The sequence below is a fragment of the Bos grunniens genome, chromosome 2, assembly GCF_055505025.1.
Source record: "Bos grunniens cultivar Pamir isolate PY7600 chromosome 2, Bosgru_T2T1.0, whole genome shotgun sequence".
In the NCBI taxonomy this organism is placed as follows: domain Eukaryota; kingdom Metazoa; phylum Chordata; class Mammalia; order Artiodactyla; family Bovidae; genus Bos; species Bos grunniens.
In genome coordinates, this window is record NC_141166.1 from 80,222,927 (window position 1) to 80,244,771 (window position 21,845).

The 21,845-nt window shown below is 33.9% G+C and overlaps 1 protein-coding gene across 1 annotated transcript in view; it reads right to left on the minus strand.

Moving 5' to 3' along the window:
- LRP1B (LDL receptor related protein 1B) overlaps positions 1-21,845 on the minus strand; it is a 2,178,569-nt gene that overhangs the window by 179,730 nt on the left and 1,976,994 nt on the right. Inside the window, exons 68-71 of the mRNA XM_086368415.1 lie at positions 14,790-14,896; positions 7,894-8,023; positions 6,138-6,244; positions 5,665-5,797 (exon numbers count right to left, since the gene is read on the minus strand). Of these exons, the coding sequence (XP_086224541.1) occupies positions 5,665-5,797; positions 6,138-6,244; positions 7,894-8,023; positions 14,790-14,896 (477 nt within the window). The remainder of the gene's footprint in view (positions 1-5,664; positions 5,798-6,137; positions 6,245-7,893; positions 8,024-14,789; positions 14,897-21,845) is intronic.

The following is a 21,845-nucleotide window of genomic DNA, read 5'->3' on the forward strand; positions in this document are numbered from 1 at the left end:
TATTCGGACCATTTGGTGAGTGCTGGCATTGTTCAATAAATAAAAGAGCATAGCATTTGGATCAGTATTAGTGGAAATAATGACATAATCCATTTAAGTTACTGGTAAGACAAGGATTTGGTGATATTTAACAGGCTAGTGGATAAACATGTCCAAAATACAGGAAAGGTTTCTGATCTGTAAATGCATAGTTGAGAATGATCAGAATATAGATGTTACTTGAAATTTAGAAGATAACACAGAGGAAATTTGCATTGAAAGATTAAATGAATAAAGCAAAACCTACAAAAAAGACTAAGAAGTAGCCATAGTGGTTGGAGAAATATCTGAAAACTGTTCAAACAAGAAGGTAATAGTTAGCACATATAAATAATGCTAAGACAGTAGATTTAGTGAAGTGCTGGTGGGTTAAAGAAATGTTTGTAGTTGGTTATCATATATAAAGAGGTAATAGTTCCGAAGTTTGGCCTTAAAGGGAAGGAAGAAAAGAAGAAGTTGGGTAAGTCAGACAGCTTGATTGCTTGTATGAAGTAAAACAGATATCGGAACAGGTATATAAATGCTTCTGAGAAGAATTCAGCAAATAAAGTAAGGTTGAGGATATAGCAGAGAGAAAAGGTAATTCATATAAGTTCTCTGAGAATCAAGAAAGTGTGAAGGATTTGAGATCTAAAACAAGTAAAAGGACTATCCTTAGACTGGAGATGAGACAAATCTATTTTAAGAGAAAAGAAGAAGGGCTAGGCATAAAAATAGGTAGCTTAATTAATTTTGTGTCCAGATGTTAAAATAAACTCATGATTTTTACTGCTGCTGTGAAGTAGAATGTGAGAAAGAAAATCAACTTTTTAAAAACCTGGTAGGATTAATGGTAGAGAGAGATGATTAAAAATATATAGGTAGAATGCTTAGAATCTTGAGTGATAGTTCAAGCTGAGACCAAGAATTTATAATGCTCTCAATCATAACTGTTCTAAGTTTTCCTACAAAATACTTGACAGAACTGGTACAGCTCACAGTGACATCCTTGAGCACTAACAAACTCTAAGATACAGATAGATTCAAGTCCTTAGTGAGTCCAGAATGATGAATTTCACCATGAGTCTTCTGACAGTTCAATATCTGGCATTGGGATGCCCCTTTCTTACAAACACTTGCAATGTTCAACTATACATGCTCAGAAAAGTCAGACATGTCTGACTTTTTGAGACCCTATGGACTGTAGCCTTCCAGGTTCCTCTGTCCATGGTATTTTCTTGACAAGAATACTGGAGTAGGTTGCCATTTTGCTCCAAATGTTCAGCTTTAAAATGCCCTAAACCTTAAAATAATCTCAATCATCAAAATCAACACAAGAAAACATATTGTCATTTAATAAGTGTCTGAAAACAGACAAAAAAGATAGCAAGAACAGTCTTTAGTATTAAACACATGAATAGCGGTATGAGGTAAGTGTTGGCTTAATTCAGTATCAAAATTCACAGGATATGAAATAGAGTTGTATTCTTTCGGAATAAAGATTCTAATGACATCACATTTTCCATTCTAAAATGGATGAAATTCAAACAGAATTTGTGAACATCCTTTGATTATTCAAAAAAAAAAAAAAAAGATTGGTAGCACACCAGTTTTGTTAAAAGGAAAAATATGAGTTCCCAAAGGTTTTGAATTAGATAACATTATAATTGTCCCCATAAGAGTGTCAGACATTGCACTATTTTTATTAAGAAGAAGAGAAATACATATGAAATCATAATTATAACACAAAGGCAAAGGTTTTATGATAATTTACTAAAGGCTTCCCATTGTACTAGGAACAATTTGCATTTTAAAAAAACGCATCAAGGGGTTCCAAGATATCCTAACTTAAAAAGCCTATTGTGAAATGGCAGGAAGCACACATAAACAATTTAAAATAGGCATAATTTAAAGAGATTAATTGGATTAAAATTCCAGTTTCCTAGTCATGTTCTTGATCAGCTCAATAGGAGGTTATTAGAAAAATAGAAACAAGCATTGTAATTAACAATAACCTATGTCTAAATTTAATTGAGCTCTTGGCAATTTCATAGAAATCTGGACAAATATATCATCACAGAAAATAAGAATCAAGGGTTCTCATCTTAATTAGGGTTGAGATAAGCTTAAATGTATGATGAAATTTGATAGCTTCTATAATTAGAAGCTAATAATTGCTAAAAAGACTATCTTTTCCATCAAAATTGGTATAAAGTGTAAAGTTTGAAAGCTCAGGCCAATACAAACACCAAATTTCCTTGGGGTAACATGTTCTACCTTTAAAAATGTGAATGCTGCTTTTATTTATTTATTTTTTTGCTTATGAATCTATGTTTTATTGTAAAAATATTACTCAGAAACATGTATACATGTCAGTGAGATATTAGTACTGTATTAAATTTTACATTTTGATCACCAATTAGTTTCATGAATAGATGCATTTTGTAAAGCTGAGATTCTTATAACCCTAGAAGCAAGTGTTACTTCCCTCATCAGGTATCCAACTATTTCAAATATCAAGGGCTTGAAGCAAAGATCTGCTGGAAATTTTATAATTAAAAATAAATCACCAACGAAGAGAGGCAGCATCTCATAAATATTGTGTTTTTGTTAAACTAATAGTTCAATTTTATTTGCTTACAGATTTTAAGTTTATTAGTTTGAGTCCAATTTTGTTAAAAATTATTTATCATTTTGAAGTCTTAAAATATCACTTTGTCAATTTTAGATTTTCACTTTTCTGGTTAAGGCTACTTCAGATATAAAACGTATCAAACTGCCCAAAAATACTCTGGAGCTGTTGCTACATAGACAGTGTGTCCTTTTAAAGGATCGTCTGCATTTTGACTTACATTAACTAATCAAATATTAATTTTAAAAAAATTATCAAAAGTTAGGTATTGCATTAATAAAAGAATCCATCTCAAAATGTGAATCATGAACCTTGACAGTGACTCCATAATATTAGGGGTTTCTTTCCTTTTAAAGTAAACCAGTAAAATTGATTCACAAGGTAAATGCTCCATGTTTATCCTGTAGCTCTCTTACCTTCAACCCCTCAACACTTAGCCCCTGTTAGCTCATGTGTCCATATTTAAGATGAATGGAAGTAACATGTAACAGAAGAGATGCATATTCTGGCATTTTATTTCTTCAATGTCTTGAAGTGCTTTTATCCAATACTTAAACCAATTCCTGGAAGCAATCAAATGCTAGAAATTTGAACTTGGTCATATCCATATAGGATCAAACCACCAAGATATTTCACTGAAATTTAATTACCTGGGAGCAAGGAATCCAGGAAATGTTACACGCAGCCATAGAGAGGGGAGAGAAAATTTGACATATTTCTAAATGGTTTAATTCAAAGTCCTCAGCTCTGTTTTTTAGTCAGTAAGTTTAAGCATTTAATTGAGCCATTTTAAAATTGAAAGTTATCCCAGATTTCAAAAGCTATGTTTAATGTTTTACTTTAATATTTGATTTTTTAACCTAGAATTCTTTGTTTAAACACATTTGTATGAAATCTAATATTTAAAAAGTAACTAAATTCTAACAGAATTGTCCCCGACTCCGTACACTCCCAGGTACAGATTCACTCTCTAGGTATTTCTACAGTTCTTGGAGAACTGGGGCTGGGCTTGATAGTATTAAAACATGAATACAGAAACTTCCATGGAGATAAAATAAGAAACAAGATTTCTTGCTCCCCATCATCTCAGTCAATTCTCTTTGCTATTACATAGTTCAAATCTTATCACCCTTTCCTTTTTTAATATTAGAAAACTCCTCAAAAGCCTTGGAAAATGCCTCAATATGCATAATATTAAAACTAAGTTCCATAGCATGACTTTTCAATTACTTGTGGCTCCAAAATGGATCAAGTTTCCCTCACCTCTGTGACTTTGAACATAATGATCCCACTGCCTGGAATGTATTTCCACATTTTGTTTGTACAGAAACATATTCCAACAGGGAAATTCAGTCAAATGATACAGAAGGTGAAATGGGATCATTCTCTTATAACCCTGACTGCCAGGTTATGATATTTGTATCTAACCAAGAAGAGCTTTGAGTGAAGATTGACATAACCAGAGTTACACTTACATAAGATGAACATGGCAGCAGTGAGTAGGATGTATTGGTGACCAACTGGGTCACCAATAAGCCTACATAGGAAAAATGAGAAGAACAAGACTGGTGAGTGACTGAAGCTGAGGGGATGGAATTTATTAATGATAAAATACTAAATTATAAGAAATTTAATCTTGGACTTAAAGTCCTCCACTATGAGTTTTTGGTCCCAGAATGTTCACAAAGTTTGCTTTCTCCAGAGTAACCAATTACAGACAGCAAGTGTGAGAACGTAAGCAAAAGTAGAAACGGCTATTATGGAAGTTTAATCTTTTATGATTTTCTATAATGCACTTCAGATTCCAAATAAGAACTAGGGTTTCTTCTGCTGATATAATAATACTTTCTCAGATTTGGAATAGAAATGTAGTAAATCATAAAGGTTTGATCTAATATTAAAGAAGGTAGAAGATATTTTTCCTTGACTGATTAGATATTTACAGGAGTAAATATTTTAGATCCATTTAAACTTTATAAACAGAGTGCTTGTTCAAACGCTTTACAACATATATCAATACTAACATCATCTCTGTTGATGTTTCAAATATTCTAAAATGTAAAGTTTAGAGGATCTTATAAGTAAAAATAAATTGTGTTAATTAATATATCTAACATTATGAAATTAATAAGAATGCTATAATTCATGGCCATTTTAAGATTCACCCTACAATTTCTTTGCTTTCCTCTTATTAACAGAAAAATAGCAATAATTTAATGTGGTGATTTGCAACTAAAAAGTTATATGTCAGGAAATATTTTCACATAACTAGAAAAGAATGATGCTATAAAATCAAGTTTCTTCCAGACTTCAATGTAGGTCGTTTTCTCAACCATATGGCAGGAAACAAATTTGGGGCCCAACCTACAACCTATCTATGATCTAGCATATTAGCATGTGTGATATAATATACCATATGTTGTTTCTATTCTTTCAGAAACAAGGCAAGCAATGTGGGAGAAAAACGTGCCCAGAAAATACTTCGGTAGGAATGGCTATAGGGGCTATGTTCCCTGACCTCTTCTCACATGTCCAATGTCATACTCATAATAGATACTCAAAAAACACTTGTATTTTAGTTGTGTTTGTTATATGAAAATGGATTTATATTCTTGTCTGAAAATGATCCAGATTTTGCTTACTCAGAGCACTGTATTATGTGTTAAGAGGGTTTCCTGGTGGGTCAGTCAATAAAGAATTCGCTTGCAATGCAGGAGGCGGAGGTTTGATCCTTGGGTCAGGCAGATCCCCAGAAGAAGAAAATGGTTACCCACGCCAGTATTCTTGCCTGGGAAATCCCATGGCCTGAGGAGCTTGGCTACAGTACATAGGGTCGCAAGAGTCAGACACGACTTAGAGACTAAACCATCACTGCCATTATGTAATGAAACTAGAAAAGGAGAATCATTTTAATTATCTTATCTGCTGCCTTTAGCACATGATGTAAATATTCTGCACAGCATCTTAACTGCCATCCTCTTATTTGTAGACACACATATGCAATAGTACCTTACCTCTGTCACAGTTCTCTTCGTCACTGCCATCCACACAGTCATGAATTCCATCACAAAGCCATCTAATTGGAATACAGTGGGCTTTATTTCTGCATCGAAACTGATCTTCCTTACACTCAGTCACACAGTCCATCTGTTCAAATACAAATGGGGGCTGCAGTTTTAACTACTGATAATGATATAGTCACAAGCAAAGTAAACATGCAACTGACAATACTGGAGATTTATTATGCTGTGTGGGCTTCGTTTTATTTTTAATTAATGAATATTGCCTTTGCGAAGGACAATACAGTTTGGTCTATGGGCAGCATGAAGATTCAGGCATTTGCTGAAATTACTGTATTCAGTGTTCTCGTCTTGACATTTTAGACAGTGCTAAGAATCAAGATTCTGTCTCTCTATTGCTTATTACATTTGCTTTCTCAAATCTAATTCACATAATTCAGAGATTTTAATCAAAAGATAGATTTTACCTCATCTGAACCATCAGCACAGTCATATTCTCCATTGCATTTCAAAGATGCTGAAATGCATCCCCCACTGGCACATATATATTCACTTGACGAGCAAGTAGGAGAAGCTGAGTATAATAAAGTTGAGATTTAGATTTAGTGAACAGAATGAATGTTGATAGATAAAAGCATAAATAAGCATATGAAAATTACAGATAGTAATGAAAATAGTTTATACTGAATTATATTCAACATCTGATATTAAACACTGACTTAAAATGAGCTTTACAATATTTTTGTACTGTATTAAATATACCTCATGATGTAATGGTCTGTTCATAAGTATTCAACTCACTAAAGAAAAAAGGGCCGAGGGGGTGGGGGGAACCTCTCTATATCTTCTATTACTTTGATTGTTGAAGAGTTAAATATATTCTCTTATAATTTTGAATCTATTTAAAATACAAAAGCCTCAAATTATTTTCAAAATTGTAATAGCATTTAGTAAACTTTGAGGATATTATTAATATATGCATTGTATAAAGCTAAAAGTGAAAATCTTGGCATGGTATCATAGACCCCATGATATCTATTTGGCTATTTTGAAAAAAATATCATATTTATATAAGTTTTAAGAAGTCTTGTCTTTTTTTTTTAACTTGGGGTTTTAAATATGAACATATGTATAATTAGCAGAGTCTGTAAAATTTGAAGCAATTCTTTTATGACATGGAAATATTTTAAATTGTAGATAAATAAGTTATAGCCAATACCTGATGTAATTAATTAACACAGGAATGATGATACCTTTTCATGTCGAGGGGCTTTGTTTGTTAAGCCTGCATTCAAATTCTGGGATTCTTGGCCTTGTATTAGATCACTAGGTAGCCAAATATACTTACGTAATGGCTTTGTGGTTTAAATTGCTGTGTCCTGGGATGCTAAAAAGCTTTTCCCTTAGGTTTTAATTCCTTTTAATTGGCAGTGGTTGCCTAGGGATCTGTATTAATGAGTCTGGGACTATGTCTGAATTCAGTAAGAACAAAGATGTGAACAGTTAGCAATGTGGACCATGGGCATGATCCTGGGCTATTAGTAAAGTGTGTGTGAGGTATCTGCAGTTCTGCCTTAGTCCCTCAAAATAATTATTACATTATGAAACTATTACAACCATATACATATGTGTGTGTGTATAATATATTACAAAGTGATCTTCCCCAGTATTTTTTCCTGTAGAATAATGCTATTAAAATTCCCAAGTATAAAAGCTAACTATATATATATATATATATATATTTAAAGTGATGTTTAAGGAATAGCAATATATGAACTGGGTATTTTTCCCCCTATACTCTTATTTTGAATCTTAATTTTTATTTTGGACCAAGATGTAAAAGAAATAATACACCTTCTATATTCTATTTAATAATCTTAATTTCTGGAATTGAAACCTGACTTTTATCACACTTATAGTTTCAACCTTTTTCATTCCACTATCTTGGAAAAACAACTCCAAATGATATAGAAAAATATAGTGATCAGAAAATCAAATTTAAGGGAGTAATGCTTGTATCTGGAAATAATATCAATCTTGTCTAATAAAACATTTTCAAAACATACAGAAGGTACACCAATTAATTTATCTACAGATATTTCAGATTATTTCTTAAAAACAGCAAAATGTCATTATTTGCCACTGTTTTATACATATCTTTGCTGAAATTTAAATTCTGAGTTAAAACATTACTTAAATGAAATATTGTCTCAAGCATTTTACCTGGCTCACAGTTTTTCTCATCTTCTCCATATTTACAGTCTTCATGGCCATCACATTTCCATTTTGCTGATATACACTGACCATTGGAACACTGGAATTGATCTTTGGAACAACTTGTTTCACAATTTCTCTGACAAAAACAACACAAACATAATTAAAATTAAAGTTTTAGATAAATGTCTTCAACCCCAAAAAACACATACAAGAATCTCAGATGGTCACACTTAAGCTCATCACTATAAAACATTATAATCATTTTCCAGTTTCATTTGTCTCTATTAGTCATAATAAAACAGAGAAATATAAAAAGAACATATATCCCACGGCTTCATCAAGTAATAAAGTTGCTCTGAGTGGATCATACTCCAAACAGACAGTTATGGGGTAATGCAATTTTAATAGTTATAAATGACAATGAGAAATGTTAATAACCTCAGATATGCAGATGAAACCCCCTTACGGCAGAAAGCGAAGAGGAACTAGAGAGCCTCTTGATGAAGGTGAAAGAGAAGGTTGAAAAAGCTGGTTTAAAACTCAACATTCAAAAAAAGAAGATCATGGCATCCAGTCCCACCACTTCATGAAAATAGATGGGGAAACGATGGAAAGAATGACAGACTTTATTTTCTTGGGGTCCAAAATCATTGCAGATGGTGACTGCAGCCATGAAATTAAAAGACACTTGCTCCTTGGAAGAAAATCTATGACCAACCTAGACAGCATATTAAAAAGCAGAGACATTACTTTGCCAACAAAAGTCCATCTAGTCAAAGCTATGGTTTTTCCAGTAGTCATGCATGGATGTGAGAGTTGGACCATAAAGAAAGCTAAGTGCCAAAGAATTGATGCTTTAGAACTGTGATGCTGGAGAAGACTCTTGAGAGTCCCTTGGACTACAGGGAGATCCAACCAGTCAATCCTAAAGGAAATCAGTGTTGACTATTCATTGGAAGCACTGATGCCAAAGCTCCAATACTTTGATGTGAAGAACTGACTCATTGGAAAAGACCCTGATGCTGGGAAAGATTGAAGGCAGGAGGAGAAAGGGACGACAGAGGATGAGATGGCTGGATGGCATCACTGACTCAATGGACATGAGTTTGAGCAAGCTCTGGGAGCTGGTGATGGACAGGGAAGCCAGGCATGCTACAGCCCATGGGGTCACAAAGAGTTGGACATAACGAGGGACTGAACTGAAGTGACAATGCTGATTGTGGGGAAATAAAAAGGCTAAAAGATATGTCTAATCAGTATAGCCAGTTCCTTGGGAATGGGGTGAAAAGATTAATGTGAAACAAGAAAAAATCCTAGGGTAATTCTGTCTTGCATCAACAAAACTTCCCCTGTGTTATTTCTTTCCCCTATCCCCACTTTTCTCCCTCTGTCCTTGTTCTTTCATACTTTGCTGTTCATATTCCTTTTCCATTCTTCTGCTATTTGTTCTTAGAGAACTGTGAAATGAACTGCCAGAATTGTCATTTTTGGCTAGCTAGCATCCAGATTTTATTTGGAAATCAAACAAGATAGTAGTGATGCCTTTGGGGGCCTTTCAGTTGTTTATATGAGATCAATGAAAGGGAAATTAGAAATTCACTTTCCTTGGGTCTGACCACTCTGGTTGAAATGGGATGCTCCAGTGAAATGTCTTGCTGAGATGATATTTTTCTGTTGTTTAGCAGTTTCTATTGTTGCCAAGATTTACTTGTCTGTTCTTTTCACAAAAGGTGCAGCACTCTTACAGCTTGTGAAACTTCCAGTGAATGAAACATATGAACTGTTACTCCCTGCTTTTTCTCAGTTTCATCCCATGTAAGAAATAAGAGCTTATTTTCTGAATTACTATAGTTTTCTCTTTGCTGATGACAGTTTAATTAGACTGCCTGCTATATAACTGATTTTCTTCTTTCCTTCCCCACTTCTTTTCCCAAGTATTGAAGATTTACCATTTACTAGAGTTTCTTAAATAATAATGTTGGTAAAACTGGCTAAGTGTTACTCACTGTGATGTCAGACTCTTTATGACTGCATGGACTGTAGCCTGTCAGGCTTCCCTGATTGTAGCCTGTTAGGCTCCCCTGTCCATGGGATTCTCCAGGCAAGAATTCTGGAGTGGGTTGCCATTTCCTTCTCCAGGTGGTCTTCCAACCCAGGGATTGAACCTGAGTGTCCTGCAAGAGTTTCTTAAATAATAACGTAAAGAAAAGGATGATTCCTCCCTGTATTTGGTAAATTCAGTTCAGTTCAGTTCAGTCACTGAGTTGTGTCCGACTCTTTGCGACCCCATGAATCGCAGCACACCAAGCCTCCCTATCCATCACCAACTCCCGGACACCAATGGACACCAAATCCATGTCCATTGAGTCCGTGATGCCATCCAGCCATCTCATCCTCTGTCGTCCCCTTCTTCTCCTGCCCCCAATACTTCCCAGCATTAAGGTCTTTTCCAATGAGTCAACTCTTCACATGAGGTGGCCAAAGTACTGGAGTTTCAGCTTCAACATCAGTCCTTCCAATGAGCACCCAGGAGACCTCCTTGCAGTCCAAGGGACTCTCAAGAGTCTTCTCCAACACCACAGTTCAAAAGCATCAAGTCTTCGGCTCTCAGCTTTCTTCACAGTCGAACTCTCACATCCATACATGACCACTGGAAAAACCATAGCCTTGACTAGATGGACCTTTGTTGGCAAGGTAATGTCTCTGCTTTTAAATATGCTATCTAGGTTGGTCATAATTTTCCTTCCAAGGAGTAAGCGTCTTTTAATTTCATGGCTGCAATCACCATCTGCAGTGATTTTGGAGCCCCCCAAAATAAAGTCTGACACTGTTTCCACTGTTTCCCCATCTATTTCCCATGAAGTGATGGGACCATGTAAACTCATAGACTAATAGAAGACCAGCATTTTAACCAACAATTTCAATAAAATATACTGTCAAAATAAATGAATATGCTTCAAAAACATGAGTTCATAAGGGTTTTAAGAAAGACTTCACAGAGGAATTTTAAACAGAATGAAACTAAGAAAATATTTTTCACACATAAGGATAAATAGAACTGTGATGTATCCAAGGGGTGAGCTATGTAATGGTGAATGACATTTGAAAAATAGCCCATGTACTGGTCATGAGGAAGTAATTTCAGATTTTGTTCACCACTTTCCTTTTCCATGTCCATTACTGTACCTGGGACATTTAAGAAGTAAGTATTCCATTAAAATTTGCTGAATAGATGATCGAATGAATGAAGTAGCAAATGTAGAAAATGAGGAATATATACTAAAATATTTTGTAATTTATGGCAACCCACTCCAGTATTCTTGCCTGGAGAATTCTATGAACAGAGGAGCCTGGCTGGCTACAGTCCATAGAGTTACAAAGAGCCAGACGTGAGTAAAGCAACAGCATATATGTACCGCACACATACACAGGATAGAAATAGTGTCTATGAATCAAGAACCTAATATCATGCAATGATTATAATAACTGCTCAGTATATTTTGTAGAATTAATTAATGTTTTTCTCAGCAATAGGGCTAATTCAAGTAAAGGAGCTCAGTAATCAGTGACACTGTTCTATCTGTATTGACAATAACACAGAAGGTAATACTTCTGGATATTTTTTCTACCTTCAGAAGAGTTTAATTTATAATATACTGCATATAGTTGATGCATGTGTCTGTGTCTATATTTGTGGGGTTTTTAATCATTATCTTAGACATCTTAAAACACACAGAAAAACAGAGAGAACAGAATAATAAAACCCATGTGCTCATCATGCATATTTAACAATTATCCACACTTAGCTATTCATGTTTCATAAGCCTCTCTCCCAGTTTATTTATATTTTGAACTTTAACATAATGACAATAGCTTCAGAAAATTAATACTATGATGGTATTAATAGAAAATTTTTAAAGTTATTCCCAATCCATTTAAAAAATTTCCTAATTTTCTCAACTGTAGAAAAATACTGTTTGATAAATGAAAAATCTAAAAGAACCTATACATTGAATTTGATTTGAGTTTCTTTTAATGTATAACTCTTTTTTGAATGCCATTTACTACTTGGGAAAAACAGGTCATTTGCTCTATAGAATGTCTCACATTCTGAATTTGGCTAAGTAAATACTAATAAAGTTACTTAGAAACCTCCAAAGTAACAATTGAGCTTTTTGTTTAAATATTATTATCAACTCATATATTTGTATACATTATTATATTTCAATACATTACAGTCATTTTTTATTTTCTTTCTAAGGCTCAAATTGTCCCTTTTGTATGTAGAAAACCCTGCAATTTTGCTCCTATGTATTTTGGACATTATCCCAATAGTCTTGTTTTCTGGCTTTACAAGATGTTAGTGGCTCATTTTGTCAATTTCCATTCACAGATCTAGAATTAAACATTTCTCAAAGGAGTTTTGATTCTGTTAATTGGGTAATGTAGTTAGAGGTCATGATATGAATGCTAGAGATAGTCTTTAAAGCTGGAATGTCATTGGTTTTAGGATTTTTCAGTGGCAGAGCTAAAAACATATTTTTAAAAACAGAAAAATAAATCAAGATCTCAAGCTGATACTTTTGAATTTAATTACAGGGTTTTTATTTACTTGCATTTTTTCTACGTTCATATCTCCTTTATTTTACTTAAAAATTTTGAGTGTTAGTAATTTTAAAATAATTTTACATTGGAACTACTGTACTCTCTAAGACACAAATTTCAAATTAGCAAAACCAATGTTATTTAAAAAACACATGTATGAATATAATTTAAGATTCTTTTGCATTTCTTTTGATTCTTACAATATGTTATACTGGACACAGAGGTCAAATATATTCTAAATTCACTTTAAATAGTTCTTCTCTGTGTTTGCCACTAACCTGATACACAATTACATTGATCCAAGTTTTTGATTTAATGTTTTGGCTGAAAATTAAGAAAGTAATTCAGTTAACATTCATACAAAAAGTAATCCTTACAATTTTCTCTTTTGTTCCCAGTATAAGAATATCCTGTATGTAATTATGCTTTCTAGCCATCTGTTCAGCTCACTTTTTTGTTTGTTGACAATGCAACCCGTCATTCTAGATTTTATAAAGGAAATAGAAATCAACTGCCTGTAATGTTAGCCACTTAATTACATATAGACAGTATCAAAAGTCCATAAATGTAGAGAAAGACTACCTTTAAGAGAGTTAATTTCATTCCCTAGGGATATTAGCATAAAAATATATGGATAGTGGAGATATATTCAGCCACCAAGAATTGCATCCATTAACCTATAGCATGAGAGAAACAGCATGGATAAGGATGTCTACTTTCACATGAATAACATTTAGAAAAAAGAAGTGTTTAATTTTGTTTATGTATGTTGGACATCTAGTGAAAAACATGCAAGATGAAATCACAAGCCTTCAGTAATATATCCCCACCTTTTGATGTTTCACAATTACATGGTGCTGTTGGAATATATATATATTTTTAAAGAAAACAAAGACAAAACATTTTAATGGTATGGAAGAATTTATATGAAATATATTTTCCTGATTGTGAAACATTTAATAAAATTCTGAATAAATATAGATACTAAGTAAATATGTAGCTGGGAATTGTAAGACTTTAACTTCTCTGTGGATTTTTTAAAATTTTGTTTGACTTGTTTTGTGACTAGCCCCATCAACAGAAGTAATATTTTTCACCTTCTCCTAAGAGACCTTTGCAGCCTCAAGTTTTAAGGTTTCAGACCTTCAGGTGAGAAATAAAGTGCATTAGGTTCCAAAATCTAGACTTGTACATGATTAGGGGGACTTTTCCAAAATAGTGAGAGAATGGGGAAGAATTGTCCAATCTTGATAAGACTCCCTGAAGGTTGGGGAATATCTGGTTTGTGTGGATTCTATAACTAGTAGAGACCTTCAGGGTCTTCTGAAGAGGCAGGTAATCAGTGGATACTGGAGGAAGCTGAACTTGAAACACAGAAATCTCCAGAGCACCTGGGAAGATTCTTCCCAAGTCGATAGTCAGTGGGAGGCCCTTTTTGAAGCTGAGTACATATTCGTGTCAATCAGAGTAGCAGAAGTCTAGGCAGTCATTGTGCGTCAGGAGGAGCCATGGTGGCCACTGAGGACCAGAGACCTCATTTTCCCTTCTGTGGCTGGACTTGATTGTACAAGTGCTGCATTCCTGATAGTAACGTGAAAAATCACTAACTGAGAAAACCATGTAAAGTGACTATTACTGTGTGTCATGTATTATTTTTTAAAGCATCATGGAGTAATTAATATCTGAAACCCCAATACACAGATGCATAAATGATAAATTGTGTGAAGGTTTATATAATGTTAGCACAACCTGAGATTACAGAATTATCCAGAGAAATTCTAAACTTCTTAACTGTGTGTACATAGAACTTATTATAAATGGATTGTGAGTCATCATCTAAGCAAAGCTAAATCTGCAGTTTCATAAAAATTGATGACCCACATCTAAGTCTGTAAGACTATATCTACTGAAGAAGGAGTCTGGGGAGAACAAACTGTTTAAAATGCATAAAAATATTAGTCCTGACTATAAATACTGCAGCAAATTTACGAACAAATTCACAGATGGCAAAGGCATCAGCTATAGGGAATAGGGTTTCCAAACATCTTATTCCCAATCCAGCCATTCACTACTTGAGGTAAAACAGACTATAAAATTAACTGTCAATAGTAGCACAAGAGCTATTCCCTGTGCTGGATGTGTGCAGCACAGAGCATAGATATAATACATATCTTAGTGTGTCAGAAGCAAAGTGCATTCAGAGCTGTCCCTGTCACACTCATTGAATGGAATAATAATTATGAATGAAATTTTAAGGAACCACTTTATTTTTTGTTTGATTTCTCAAAAACGCCTACCTCATCCGAGCCATCTGCACAATCAAAATCTCCATCACACCAAAACCTTGAAGAAACACAGTCCCCGTTGGCACAGAGAAAATCTTTCAGTGTACAGGTCTGTGGCTCTGGGGACAGAAAAATAGCACAAGTTTATTCTATTACATGCAACTTCATTCTAAAATTTATATGACATACCACGTGAGGTAGCATTGAGAAAAAAGAAGTTAGCCAGGCAGAACCAATAAATTGTTTATAAAAAAAAAGAGAAACATTTCATGAAGCATCTGTGGTATATAATATAATGATTTTTCACATTTATTTTTGAAGTCATGAATAGAAAGTGGCATTAGATACAAATTGAAAAAAATGCAAAAGATAAATAGCTTACTGTTTAATGAAAATCCAGTAGCAAAGTAAAAGAAAAGGCATAAAAATCTACATATTAAAGTAAAACAACAATTTTTCCAGTTGAAATTCTAAATCATATTATGCATTTACTTAAAGGATGTAAGACATTTTGTTACTCTCTATGGGTACACAGGACTATTTATTAACTGAAGAGTCTAAACTTTGGTTCATGACTTTTTATTATGTATTCTAATGACTTTCTAATTCTTCAATTCTGTCCCTGGAAAATTCAGAGCTCCTAGAACTAAAAGGATATGTGGAGATATTATTGGACATGATTGAAGGAGATTCTTTTTTGAAAACTGCCTATTTATTTATGCAGTTATTTGCTTATGCCTTAACCTCATTTACCTGCCATTTCAGATAATTTGCTAACTGTTAATTTAATTATGCTTCACCATGTTCCATATAGGACCTAAGCCAAATATTGTGACTTGTTATTTGGCTCAACTCCTGTGCAGGATATGTTTCATCTGGACAATGAAGCAGGAGTGCAGAAATTTTCCCTAACAAGTAATCAGTATAACTGCTGATCGTCACCTCTTTCTTGGTTTTGATTCTCTAAACAGAACTGATATCTGGCATGATGAGAGACCCTCCTTACCCCTCTCATTAACTGTATTTACAACGGTCCTGTTTCACACACAATAATATTCTTATTCAGGTAAAACAGAAATTGGCAACAGAAATAAAATTTAAAGAATATTCATATGAAGCATAATTTCTACGTAAAGATTGTGCATAATTCAGCCAGTATTTAAATATCACTCTATGCAATCACTCGGGTTCTCACTATAGGGTAACATATGAATGTTTGATATCATGAAGGCTCTTACATTTCTATATAAATATCCCTTCTGAGAACACTGGAAGAACTTTGAAAAATGTAATATGTATCGAACATTTTGTTCTGTTCTGGGTCTTTATTTTAAAAATGTGAACTTCTGGCTATGAATAAGATAAGATGCTTATCAATAGAATGAAAAAGAGCCACTAAGTGGAGGGTCTCCCTCATTTTTAAATACTCCTTTGTTTAGACAGCATGACAAGAACAGTTTCTCTTTTAGTCTTTGTACTATATTCGTATATATGACACTTTAATTTTAAAAACAACTTAATTAATAGTAATATTGATAACTATAACAATAATACAAAAATACCAGCTACTGAGTGTTCATTGGAAGGACTGATGATGAAGTTGAAACTCCAATACTTTGGCCACTTGTTGTGAAGAGCTGACTCATTTGAAAACACCCTGATGCTGAGAAAGATTAAGGACAGGAGGAGAAGGGGATGACAGAGGACGAGATGGTTGGACGGCATCACCAACTCAATGGGCATGAGTTTGGGTAAACTCCGGGAGATGGTGATGGACAGGGAGGCTTGGCGTGCTGCAGTCCACGGGGTCACAAAGAGTGGGACATGACTGAGCGACTGCACTGAACTGAACTGAACCAGCTACTGATATTTGGTTTGCTGTTAAGCACTAGGTGAAGATAATGCCAAGTAGTTGAATTAGCTCATCAGTTAACATTAACAATTCTATAAGATAGGTGGGCTTCTCTGGTGGCTCAGACGGTTAAAGACTCTGCACGCAAGAAGGAGACCTGGGTTCGACCCCAGGGTCAGGAAGATCCCCCGGAGAAGGGAATGACATAAGTTAGATATTATTGTTAGACCCATTTTTAGATGAGTAAATTGAAGCAGAGAGAGGAAAAAACTTACTCCAAATCACCCAGCAGGTAAAAGAGCTAGTATTGAACTTGAATCTAGATAACCTGACACCGGGATCTATATTTTTACTGCAAAGCCGTATCATTGCCTCCCATACTACTGAGGAAGTAGTAAGTGTTCACATATTACAGGGATTGACATTAAAGCCCTTGAAAAGTCAAGTTAATTGTCCAAGGCACACAGCTAGCAATGTCGACTTTACAGTAATAATAAAAGAAAACCCTTTTCCTCTTTGTATCCACCCATGCTGAATCTGTTTCACTCTCCTTCCATTTGCAGAAACACGTGGTTTTATTCTCAGGGAAAATAAATTCTATTAAATAAATAAATAAATAGATGCTCAATTTTTGAATAATGGTGAATAACATTGGATATTAAATACTAAGCAGACAGTGCCTTTAAAATGTATTATATTTAGATATTTAAAAAATAGCAGTACAATCTTTAATTTCATGATTTGAGGGTATTGAAATATGATAATTCTTCCTTTAATATTCTCATTTGCTTTTATTCTAATTAAGAACAAGTGTGTTTATCATGTGCTAAATAGCAATGGCCTCACAGGCTTTTACACACTCTGCTATGGGCAGGGCTGGATGTTGTTAGTTCAAGGTTATAAATAAAATTGTATAGCCAGTAGATCAAGGTATTTGCCCAACAAATCCCCAGAATATTTGATCTATAGAGACTTGCTTTAACATTTTTAATTATTCTGTTCCAATAGGAGAGGAAAGGAACTGAGAGACTTGCTTAGAAAAGCATTTTTCAGTACAAATGGAAATTCTGTATGTGCTACCATGTTTAAAATAAAAAAGCCAGAAAAAATAATCCTGAATTATTTATATATACACAAATGTCATCAAGGAATGGGATAGCTAATGTGTTTCTTACTCTCACCTAAATGCCTTAGAATCTTTTCCCACTAGTTCTCTCAAAAAGAAATTCTCTCTTGGGGAAAATGAAATTTTGTTATCAGAGAAGATCCTAAATTATTATATTCTCTTATTGTTTACTTTGCCTTTAATCTTTTTGGGATAAAGTAAAGGATGAATTTTTAGAACTTGGCACAATAGCATTTTTCTTGTGGAAAAGAACCAAAAAATGACTATACCTGGAACATAATCCGTTTGGAAAGAAAATTTGAATGTGGCATTTTCCCTAATATTTCTAAAATGTTCTTCCTACACTACCTTGGTCTGATATTACCTGTTCTTGAGATCAAAGGAGATAGGGAATCCCATACATGAAGGATTAACCAGGTTTTTCATAAATCTCATCTAAACAAGCTAGACTGACAGCCAAGAAGCCTTTACAGAGCATGTTTCAGAAGGCTGATCTGGATTCTATAATAAGGATAAAAAATAGGGGCATTGTATAAACTGGTCACCCCCTTTGACAGTAGTGAAGGCATAAACATCCTGCCTCGGAATTGAAAGGAGCTATAGGAGACGACTTCACAAAATCTAAGAAGCTATAGTCAGAAAATAAAAGCAACTTTCAAAGCCATAGAGTTAGTGGCAGAGAATAAAAGCTTCCAGGCTCCAATTTCTCTACTCAGTATATTATCATAAACTCTTGGTGATAAGTTCAAAAATTATATCAGTGTGAGTGTGAGCATCTGAGGAGAATTTTTAGAATACAATTAGTATAACTGTCATGCTATACAAATAATCTTCTGATATAAATTCAGTGTGAAAGTACTAGAAATTCAAATAAGGCAGATGCAGCTTGTCTCTACATAAACCTATATCTAGTTGATCAAATTATTTGGTACTTTAAAATCCATTGGAGTGCCAGTTACTTTTTAATAATGTAAAGTTATGAAATAATTTTATTTTGTACATCAATTACTTGGATGGCAGACATACCATATATATTTGTTGCTGATGAAAATAGTACAGATGTTGAGGTTTTAAAAATATTTCCAAACCTTTGCCCCAGATTACTAAATGACTTCAATAACAATGAAATTTTCTTATTTTTAAGAGCAGAAATCATTGCTGAAGTAAAATGTCCCTGCTGAACACTTAACAAGGGAAATGATCATCATCAGATGATGAAATGACAATGGGCTAATTATCCTATGTAGATGTAAAAAATTAGAAGGCATATTAAACTAAAACATAGCTGGCAGTTAATTGCTCTGCTGCTATTCCAACTCTTTCCATATCTATGCCTGGAATATTTCCAACTCAATTTAAAAAGTTAATTCATTATAAGAGATTCATAAACAAAGAAGCCCAAAAGCAAATTTTGTAGTAAATTGCTAATATTATAAATATGTGTCAGGCACTGTGCAGATCATGGGACATTGTTCTACTTCTTCAACGATCTTCAGACATTTAAATAGGAATTCAGATACATATGATAAATAAATGAGACAATCAAATGTGAGTGAATTTTGCATAATAGCATGTGGGCCTTTAAAAAAAAAAAACATGTTGCTATTGTGTAAGACTGACTATCTCTGGTATGTTTCAGTACTTAATAAAGGCTAACAATAAATGACAAATGTGGATTAAAAGGCATATCTTTGACTAATGACATTTAGAAAACATGATACCACTGCCCTCTCGAGCATACTGTTGTCATCTATATATAACTATATATAAAATTATGACATGTATGTAATATGTAGTCATAATTACAATACATATTATATCATGTGTATATAATGATAATAGTTTTGTTGTAGTTATATACATATTATTTTAATAGTTTCAATATATAATAAGACATTGGAAATATTTTGAAAGCATTTTAATACAGCAACAGTATATTTTTCTAAGGCTGACTTCTACAGGACTAATCTCTTGGTGCTCCCTATAGATATATTGTGTTTTCTTATTTTTCAGAGACTCAGCTTCTGTCTATGTAGAACTGGTGGCATTTTCAATGCTTAAATCTTCCCATTTTTCTGGCTTAGTCAAGATGGTATATTCAAACCCCACTTAATGATCTACAGCCCTTGATCCTTACACTTAAACATTCTTCCATGTTTAACATGCTATCTACTCTGACGTTTATCCTGTATACACCTTCTATTCTTCCATGTCACAACTATAATATGCTTCATTCTCGTTCACTGCCACTTTTTCTTGCCAAATTCATCAATATTGCTTGTCTTAGTAGGAACTAAAAGAGATCCACACATAATTGGGTATTTTATACTGCAATGCTTGATACTGCAGTCTATTCCCTTGCTTTTTCTTAAGGGCTCTGTGACTACAGTAATTTATCACTAAGTTTCCATGGTGACAAGTGAGATGCAATTGTTCCTTCTCCTAGCTTTCTCGCATCAAAAGATGACTTTTAGGAGATGTCACCAAAATGATATTTGGCCACTTAGGAAACCCCAGGAGAAACCAGCTATCTCTGCTCTTCATTCTTCTCCTTCCTGTCTCATTAAAACAGCAACCTAACTTCTCACACCATTTAAATAACCACTTGAATAAAGGGTCTTCCAAGATGTGAGTCTCCATGTTACCTTTCCACCTCCTTCTCTTGTTTTCAATATCCTTTAGTCAAAGATGCTTCCTTTCAGGTATATTATTTATGAAAGTGAAAGTCACTCAGTAGTGTCAGACTCTTTGTGACCCCATGGACTCTACAGTCCATGGAATTCTCCAGGCCAGAATACTAGAGTGGGTAGCCTTTCCATTCTCCAGGGTATCTTCCTAACCCAAGGATTGAAGCCAGGTCTCCCACACTGCAGGCAGACTCTTTACCAGCTATGCCACAAGGGAAGTCCAAGAATACTAGAGTGGGTAACCTATCTGTTCCCCAGAGGATCTTCCCGACCCAGAAATCGAACTAGGGTCTCCTGCATTGCAGGTGGATTCTTTACCAACTGAGCTATCAGGGAAGCCAAACTAACATTGATAATTAACACTAAATTTTCCAAAACTAAGCTGAGTAGTTAATATGTTAATTTAAGCTCTGAAATGAAATTAAAGTAAATAAGAAGTACATACATAATTGTTTCTTTTTTGAAATCACTCCTCTAGTCTTACCACCATTAGATCTTTATTTTAATCACTGGACAGAATCTGAGAACTGCTATATAATTTTTTTTAAATTAAAGATTAAAGAAATCTAGAACAATCTAATAAATCTCTGCAATGCACTTTACCTTTCTAAAGAGTATAATCAGTTGGGAGATATTTATATGAAGATGGAGTAATAAAGGTTTCTATATTCAAAGTATTTCATAATCATAATTATCCAGAGATTGCATACTTAAGGTCCCTGATCCTCAAATACTGGTCAGATTAACTTTTGAAAATGACTCAAACCATTAGCTGATATTTTGCAAACTGAATATCCAAGTGGTTTATTAAGGCTGTGATTCCACTAATTGTATGCTTTTATATAATATATCCCAACACTTTAATATAACAGTTCCTATTTTGTCTCCTGCATCATGGGAAATGAATGCTCTAAATCCAATGTATAAAGTAGATATTATTGTTATCATAAAACTCTTTTGGGAAGTAGAAGAATGTTAATATTTAATAATGGAATTTGATTATTGTCTTACTTTGAACATGATTATATTGCCTTTTTGTTTAAACAGCCCTATAAGAAAGTGCTGGTAAGAAATACACTCAGAAATGAATGCTAGAAGATGGATACTGTCACAATTTTACATACTGTCATGCTTTGTAGAAAATAAAATTGCTGGCTAATTAATGTTTTTTAAACTTATTACATAAAAATGCAGAAGGCAGATGATGAAAATTGCTTTATTCTATTTTCAGAGAAAAGCATCCTGAATACATATGGTGTTCACCACTCCAGAGAGAATAAATGATATTTCACTGAAAGATGCTCATGGGTGAATTTGTAGTGTAAATGGGTCTGAGACTGAAATAAAATGAATACCATCGGTTAAAGAATGATATGTTTTGTGTCTCCACATCATTCAGCTCT